The 8,808-nt window shown below is 50.3% G+C and overlaps 1 protein-coding gene across 1 annotated transcript; it reads left to right on the forward strand.

Moving 5' to 3' along the window:
• Positions 1-1,794: 1,794 nt before the first annotated feature.
• LOC109741223 (TPR repeat-containing thioredoxin TTL4) lies at positions 1,795-5,824 on the forward strand. The gene is made up of 6 exons (XM_020300294.4): positions 1,795-2,831; positions 3,811-4,006; positions 4,138-4,310; positions 4,412-4,748; positions 4,852-5,003; positions 5,538-5,824. Exons 1-5 carry the CDS (start codon positions 1,942-1,944, stop codon positions 4,972-4,974), a joined length of 1,719 nt encoding a protein of 572 aa, XP_020155883.1. The 5' UTR covers positions 1,795-1,941; the 3' UTR covers positions 4,975-5,003; positions 5,538-5,824.
• The last annotated feature ends 2,984 nt before the right edge of the window (positions 5,825-8,808 follow it).

Genomic DNA, 8,808 nt, shown 5'->3' on the forward strand with positions numbered 1-8,808 from the left:
TGGTGAGAGAGAGCATTCGACGTGAGGTGCCGATGTTACACGATGCGCCTCTGATTTTCATGCCACTCTCGTTCTTCTAACTGGTGACGCGCTCTGGTGTCACGTGCAGGAGTTAGGAATATGTAAGCTCGTCTCTCCTTCTTTTAGATTGCCACAAGAGGAAACTACGGGTCAGTCCCTGCCTAACTAGATTAGTTTTATTTTCTGCTAATGGGATTGAGTTTTCATGATTCCGGAATGTCAGATCGTTGTACATGTGATACTTATTGTTCATAGTCATAGAATTAGCCGGGGATCCCTTATGTGGACGGAAGTTGTTTGTGTTTTTGTCCAAGCCAATTTCAGTCAAAAATCCCTTAGTTAAATTACGTGTGGCTATAACGATGCGGATGAAGTTCTCATCTACAACTATAATTGGACACAGGTAGAATTATAGATATGATATCCTTACTTTCTTATTTATGGTGGATATGCTTTTTTTAGCTAATATAGTTGATCTGTTGATGGTGCTTTACTACAATGTACTGGAGTTTTGTGGCCACTCTAATGATAATAGCATTCCTTATGCAATCTGCAGATACAATATTGAAGCTTGCAAGTCGGTTAATCACTCGTAGCCAATTTCTGTTCTTTAGTATATGTTTAACTCATATAACTAAGGTCTGACTGTTAAGTGTTGATCTCATCCTTATAACATTCAGATGGATAAACCTTTGTTCATCATTCATTCGAGTAAAGGTGGATGGGAATCCGTCGGCTGAGGTGAGACACCTATGGCCCTATGGGTGTTATGTTTCTTATTTTAACTGCAGAACCTCGCAATTCCCATTTCTCATGAAGGATACATTTGCTTGTAATTATTTTTGGACAACCAAATTGCTACATAAACTACTTTGTTTTGGCAGTGCACTATCTTATGTGCATCCGTGAGAGGTACTTCGTGCCATTTTACATCTTTGATATGTAGCTTCATCTATCTTTCTTTTTATTTAAAAGGTGTGTGCGGAACTGCTTTCATGGCGAGCCAACATCGGTTGTGGGCATGCCACGTCTTCTCACCTTGTGCCACCAGTAGTCAAGGTGCTTGTCGGTCACCATCGAGCTCCAAAATAGGTGATGATGTAAATTGTTTTATGTGTACTGGTGATGTAGAACTTAGACTGCTTCGAAATATGTCATGTAAATATGGTACTGGTGATGTACCATGTAGATGGCTAGCTCATTTAGGCTGCTTCAGAAATATGGGCCATGTAAATGGGAAGTTCTAAATCACATCGGGAGTAATGGAGCCGAATTAGCTTATTTTGCTGGATTCAATGGACTGTAAGTCGAGTTGAATTTAATACAATGCATGTGACACGCGGGGGGTGGCATGAGCGATATCCGACATATTGGACAAGGAGACGCTTCGGCAGCAGAAAATAATAGAGAGCATGATAGCAGGAGACGACGAGTGTGCATAAAGACATGGTTAGAAACTACACATAGTGTCACCCGCGCAAAAAAACTAAGCATATTATTTGTGTTCGTGGAAAGAACAACCTTTTGATCAAATGTCATTGCATATATATTTCGACTTCCGTGGCAACGCACGGGCACATACCTAGTCAACCAAAAAAAATGCTTATATGAAAGAGGCACTTGGGAGTTTAGGAGAAAAAGGAAAGAAACAGAACTTACACCAAAAGGGCCCACAAGATGAACCCCCAAAAAGACAAGGGGATTCGTGTAATATTTCCCATTTAAATTCCCCATGCTCCCCACATTCCTGCCCCAAGTTCGCGTTCGCAACCTCGTCGTTCGTTGCCAGCCAAGACTGCGCGCAGGAGCCAACGGCCACCCTCTCCTCCTGCCCTTCCCTGGCTCGATCCTCACCCTTCCTTCCCCGCGCGCACGACGCGCAGGCCCAACCGCCGAGCGGCCGCGAACTTCGCCGTCACCATGACGGAGTCGCGCCGCGCGCCGTCCGGCTGCGCCATGTTCGGCATCTACAGCGGCATGTTCCGCCGCCGCCGCTCCGCCTCCATGTCCTCCCTCTCCCGGATCAACGGGTCCCCGCAGGCCGCCGCCGCCGACAGCGATGCCGCGCCGCCGAACCCGGCGCAGCGGAAGGCCGGCGTCCGCGACGATTCCTCCCTCGTGCCCCGCCCGAAGGTCATGCCTTTGCAGCCGCAGATCAACGGCGCAGCGGCGGCCCAGGCCCAGGCGCAGCGTCCGTCGGGCGACAAAAGCAGGCCGACCAAGGCGATGAACGGCGGGGCGAAGGCGGCGGCGGCGTCGCCCGCTGTGGAGTACACCGGCATGGCCGCGGAGCTCGACAAGATGATCCAGGACCACCAGAGGGTGAAGGGCACGACGCAGATGATGCGCGCCACCTCCGGCAACATGATGATGCACCGCAACCTGGGCAACCTGAACGCCGGCGCGTCCGCCCGCAGCTCGCTGGACCGCAGCACCAAGCCGGCGGCGGCCGCGAGCGATCGGCCCAAGGCGGGGCCGGGGAGCAACGGGTACGCCTTCTCCGGCATGGGGAACATCGTGGGCAAGCCGGGCGAGCAGCTGTGCCGGGCGCTGTCGCACCGGACGGACCCGGAGAAGCTCAAGGAGATGGGCAACGAGGAGTACCGGGAGGGGCACTACGCGGAGGCGGTGGCGCTCTACGACCAGGCCATCATGATGGACCCGATGCGGCCGGCGTACTGGAGCAACAAGGCCGCCGCGCTGGCCGCGCTCGGCCGCCTCATCGAGGCCGTCGCCGACTGCAAGGAGGCCGTCCGGATCGACCCCTCCTACGGCCGCGCGCACCACCGGCTCGGCGGGCTGCATCTCAGGTACGTACGTTCGTTCGTGCGCACGTAGGGCACCCGCCCGCATTCATCGCCACCCCTAATCCGATTGGTTTATTGACGCAATGCAATGCAATTCAATGCAAAAATGCGCGGCCGTTCTCAGCTGCTAATTATCTCCCGTAATTTGCCATAACTGACATCAAATGGTGACTTGATCGATTACACGAGTGAGTAGTTTTTACAGAAATTTCACCGTGGTCGCCCATTGACTAAAGTGATATCAAGGAAATTTAGCTGTAAACTTGCAGTGATATGATAGATAATAATTTTGCAACTTGAATTGAACTCACCTGCACTTAGTGGCGTTTCGTGGAGAGCCACTACGTGTGCTCGACGGTAGCTAGCTAGCAACCAAATGTTAATTAAATGCTTAACCAAATGATAATGGCGTGGCTGCTTTGCATACGCATATCATCCGACGGTAGTATGTAGCTGTATTGTTATTGCTATAGGAAACGACTGACGTTCCCCGGAAGAAATGGAATAGCCCTTTTTGATAATTAGGGCCTGGATTCCTTGATCTGTAGTCTACATGTGCTGCTTAATTTATGCTATCAACATTCGGTTACTGGTTGGTTTATTTATCAGGTCTAGCATGAGCAAAACCTCCCTCCTCAAATCACTCTAGCACTTTGTGAACCTTTTCATCCATGATTGGCGCTTTCAGTGGCTAATCACTTGCTCAACAAGCCTTCTTACCCATCTTTTTCAAGACAATGATTGGTATACTTCTAGTTAAAACCTGCAAGATGACAGAGAATAGGTCCACCTTCATTTCATTTGCCTGCACTGCAGTCTACCATGCTACGTCTACCAAGAGTTCCATAATAATACATGTCAATTCTCAGTTTCTCGCACGGCGAACTGTTAAACGGACCAAGAATTGTGATGTCTACAAGACGTTTATCATGAGATGATCGATTATATACTCACTAATAAATGGTTATGTGTTCGTTGTCAGATTAGGAGAACCAGACAAGGCCATAAACTACCTGAAACAGTCGCCCATGGACTCTGTAAGCGCGGACGTTTCCCGCGCGCAGTCGGTGAAGGGCCGCATCGCCAAGTGCACCGACGCGCGCAAGGTCAGGGACTGGATCACGGTGCTGCAGGAATCGCAGGCCGCCGTCTCCGACGGCGCCGACTGCGCCCCACAGGTCAGTGCCCAGTGCCAGACGAGCACGCTATCGCCTCCTGTAGTGGCGTCAACGTTCCACGACCAGCACGACAGATAGTGAACTTGTACGTGCGTGGCTGACACGACGTACGAACTTGATCTGCCCGACAGGTGATGGCGCTGCAAGCGGAGGCCCTGCTGAAGCTGCAGCGGCACGACGAGGCGGACTCGGCGCTCCGCGGCGCGCCCAGGTTCGGCGTCGACGAGTCCACCAAGTTCTTCGGCACCACCGCCCACGCCTACGTCCTCATGGTCCGAGCCCAGGTCGACATGGCCGCCGGAAGGTTTGTTTGCTTGTTTGTGATCGTGTGGCATGGCACTGCTTGGCGATATGGCGAAATGCTTCTGTGCTGATCAATGCGTGTACACAAACAAACTCGTCAAGGTTGGAGGAGGCGGTGGCGACGGCGCAGGCGGCGTGCGAGCTGGACCCGGGCAGCCGGGAGGCCGCGAGCGTGCACCGGCGCGCCAAGGCGGTGGCGACGGCGCGGCAGCGCGGCAACGACCTCTTCAAGGCGTCCAGGTTCGCCGAGGCGTGCGCGGCCTACGGCGAGGGGCTGGACAAGGGCGAGGCCGGCAGCGCCGTGCTGCTCTGCAACCGCGCCGCGTGCCACGCCAAGCTCGGCCGGCACGAGAAGGCCGTGGAGGACTGCAGCGGCGCGCTCGCCGTGCGGCCCGGCTACAGCAAGGCCCGCCTCCGGCGAGCCGACTGCAACGTCAAGGTCTTCCATCTTCACATGCTTTCTGCTGCATTGTGCGATCGAGCTCGTTTTTTCGTCAGATTTGTTGATTTTTTGGTGCGTGTTGGTGTGCATGCTCGGTCAGCTGGAGAGGTGGGAGGCGTCGTTGAGAGACTACCAGGTGCTGATCCAAGAGCTCCCGGAGAACGAAGACGTGAAGAAGGCTCTCGCAGAGGTTGAAGCCAAGATCAAGAGCCAGAGGAATTGATGGGGGGTATGCCTCAGCATCGACGTCAGGTAATTGCTCTCAGCTACTCCTCACACTATTCATGCTTCAACTGCCAGTCGGTGGTCTTCACCTAGTCCTAATGAAAGTGTGCATTAGGATTTAGGAATCAAACGCTGTATTTTTACTACAAAAGGAAGGGCTGCTCTTTCAAGTTGACGAAATCTGTCTTACAAAATTCAGACCCTACACAGAACGTTGAACAGACAGACTTGCTCGATGCTTATTGTTTGTATACTGAATAGATACTGTCCTAAGATACGTTGCATACTAATACTAGTAGCATCAAGGTCTCTTCTATTACTTCTTCAACACCAATCATCCAAATGTCGGCCATAAGAAACATACTTCAGTTAGTTCAGCACCTTTATCTTTCTTAATCGTAGTTGGTTAGGTAGGTGTTAGGGCATCAACTGATGACCACGCGCAGCTGAAAGAAACCAAAGGCGGTTTGAAAACCAGGCAGATTCCTCGCCGGAGCTTATTCTTTAGAGCAAAGCATCGGCATGCTAGTCGTCGTAGCACTAACCTATCATTTTCTGCAGGTTTGTTCGTCTTTGTCGGCTACCGGAGACCGTTTGCGCAGCTTGTTTAAGCCAAACCAGTGTGCCTTTTTTGCTTTGTTGTTAAACATACACCGAACTACAGGAAGAGGATGAAGTGATGGAACTGTATATAATACTGCTATTCGCTCCATTGTTGTGATGTGTAGTTAGTGGATTTGTTCGGGTGTGGGGCGCCGGTGGTGGCGTCCAGGGCTTCTGAAGTTTGCCTCTGAAACAGAACAGACGGAACAACTGTACACTGAAATGAATGTTCATTCTAAGCAGGATATGCATGCGTACATCGATGTTGTGTTGTGCTGCCCTATGTGATTACCGGCTGTATGCGAATCATGGTGTGCGCTAGTGTCTAGTGCTCTGCTGGAGTTCAAATTCTCTCCACGGTTTTCAGCTGATAATTTAAAATAAAAATATTTGGTTATCCAATTTGACAAAAATCACTTACTGCTGTGCATATCTGAACTTATGGATCATGGTTTGTTGCCCCCAAGATGCTTCCAAGTTATGCCTGACACTCTGCACATTATATCTCTCTCGCCCTCAAGCTCGCCACCGAGCACGGCAGCCACCGGATCAACGCCCATGGCCGGTTCACGCTGGTCCCTCGTCACGGGCAAGCCGGCGCCGTACAATGTCAGTCACCGAAGTTCCTTCAGTCACACGGGAGAATTTTGGTGCCATCCCTTCGTCAAGAGGGAAGTGCTCGGGAAGTCCGGACTCCGGAGTACCTCGTGGACGAGTGCTTCGCCGTCCGGTGCGACGTGCGTGTCATCACCACGTTGGCCGTCGCGGATGAGGTCGTGCAGGCGCGTGACCTCGAGAGGAGTATTTCACTGTTTTCTTTTTCACGGTGTTGAGGAACACGGCCGGGCCGACAAACCCTAAAACGTCTTCCGCCACGCTAGACCTCCTAGGTCAACCCATTGTGGAGACGAACACTCAATCGGAACAGCTTTGGTTTTCCTCGTTCGCTGACCGGTCCATCATTGACCTTTGACCTTTCTGAGAAATTGTGATTACTCTAAAAAAAGGAATTCACAAAAAATGTTCACGAATTTGAGAAATTCAGGTTTTAAAAAAATTTACAAGTCTAAAAGAGTTTGCGGGATTCAAAAAAGTTTCGTGGAGTTGAAAAAAGTTCACAAACCCAAAAAAAATTACATGTTCAAAAATATTTTCTGGATTTGAAAAAAGTTCACGAGTTAAAAAATATTGCATGGATATAAAAAAAGTTCATGCACTTGATAAAAAAATTCATGGATTCAAAAAAAAGTTCAGATGTTCCGTGGATTTAAAAAAAGTTAACGATTGTGAGGGAAAAAGTTTAAAAAATTGTTCATGGATTTGAAAACGTTCAAGTATTTGATGAAAAAATGATAAATTTTGAAAAGTTCATGAATTTAAGTTAAAATGTTCCCAAAATTTTAAAAAAATTCACGGAGAAGTTCATGAATTTGAAAAATGTTTTCAATTTTTTGAAAAAGTTCATGCATTTTAAAAATAAAAGAAGGAAAAGAAACCAAACATAAAAAATAAAATAGTAAAAGAAAAGAGAATAAAAAGCGTTCAAAAAAAAGAGAAACCCGATTAGAAGCTTTAGAAGGTTCCCAAAACTGGTCGGAAGCTTCCCAAAATTGGTATCACACTCTGCTTTGGCACACTAGATAGCAGATATTGGTATTGCTGATCCATCTTGTGAGCATGCGCAAATTCCATCTTCCCAACCCCCAAACCCTAAAGCATCATCTGAAGGAAATTGGGTACAAACATCTGGGAAAACAAAAAGGGACATGTTGCAAATTACTCACCTGTTGAGCACTAAAAGCATGTTGATGTTGTGGCAATGGGTACCCATTACCCGCGTACCCGGCGGGTAAAAACCCTATTAGGATAAAGGTATGGGATAAAAAATTATCCATGGGTATATAAATAGAAAAATATTAAACCTGTTGAGGATATAGACCTTAGAGTCACCCGCCAGGAGGGGCCGGGTTACTCATATGGTCATTGCCAGAAACCCGGCGCCAAGCTTGAAGACGGTGGGCCAAAGATGGGCTTAAGACCCGGATATGGCTTAAAGCCCGTAGTTACAATCATTATCATGGTAGAACTTGTAGTGCAAGGCAAGGATAGCTGAGAGTCCGAGCCGGACACTCTTATGAGCCGGCCGGGACTCTGAGAGCTGCTGGGCGTCAGCCTCCCTATATAAAGGGACGACCCGGCAGCGGTTTAGGGACAAGAACAATCTCATCGAGAGCCAGGCATAGCGGTTTAGCTCCCTGGTTATCGAAACCCTAATCAATACCACCTCAAACTGGACGTAGGCTTTTACCTTCACCGTAAGGGGCCGAACCAGTATAAACCCTCGTATTCCTTGTCCCACTTAACCCCTTTAAGCTTCCTAGCCGCGATGGCTCCACGACTAAGTCCTAGCTCGAGGACATCTGCCGTGACAATTCCACGACAGTTGGCGCCCACCGTGGGGCCAGCGCACGGTGGATTTGAGTTCTTGAAGGGCAGCTTCGAAGGGCTCAAGGGATACGCTGTGGGCCGGATGACCAAGAGTCGTCGCGGCAAGCTCTACATCGACGATGCAAACTGGGGCCCCGACGCCGGCTCAATTGAGTATGGGTACCGGGTCCCCTTCGGCGGAATTCATGTTTTCATTGGCAAGATTGGCGAGCCGGGCCCTGAGACGGATCTCTGCGCCGATCTCATCGAGACGGCCCAGCGTGCACGACCCGCCCGGGCCCGGCCGGCCTTAAGGCATGCTTTTGTGGGGTGTATCCATGGAGGACTCTCTGATCAATCTGGATCGGGTGATGAGACGGCCGCCGGCTCTGACGGCGAGTCGGCCACCGATGAGTCAAACTCGTTGTATCAACTTCAAGATGGCAGGCTCATGGGTTGTTCCGATGGTGACAGTATTCCGGACCTGTTTGAGCCGCCAAGCCGGGTCGGAATCTTTATGGCCGGTGCGCGGCCTGTTCAGAACCCCGCTGCTGGAGCGGGAAACCCGGTGCCTTCTCCGGCTCAGGTGCTGATGGATCTCACAGACAAGATGACGGCCCTGTTAACCGCCACGGTTGACCCGGCAGATCAAGCTCAGCACGATGCGGAGGTGGCACAGTTAAAATTGGATCTAGTGAAAGCTAAGGAGGATCTTGCAGCGGAAGGGATCAGGATGGCTGCGGAGAGGGCGGCTCTCGATGCCCAAACTCAGTTGATCCAGGCGCAGTCCTTCCAACTCACG

The sequence above is a fragment of the Aegilops tauschii genome, chromosome 6 (assembly GCF_002575655.3).
Source record: "Aegilops tauschii subsp. strangulata cultivar AL8/78 chromosome 6, Aet v6.0, whole genome shotgun sequence".
Classification (NCBI taxonomy): domain Eukaryota; kingdom Viridiplantae; phylum Streptophyta; class Magnoliopsida; order Poales; family Poaceae; genus Aegilops; species Aegilops tauschii.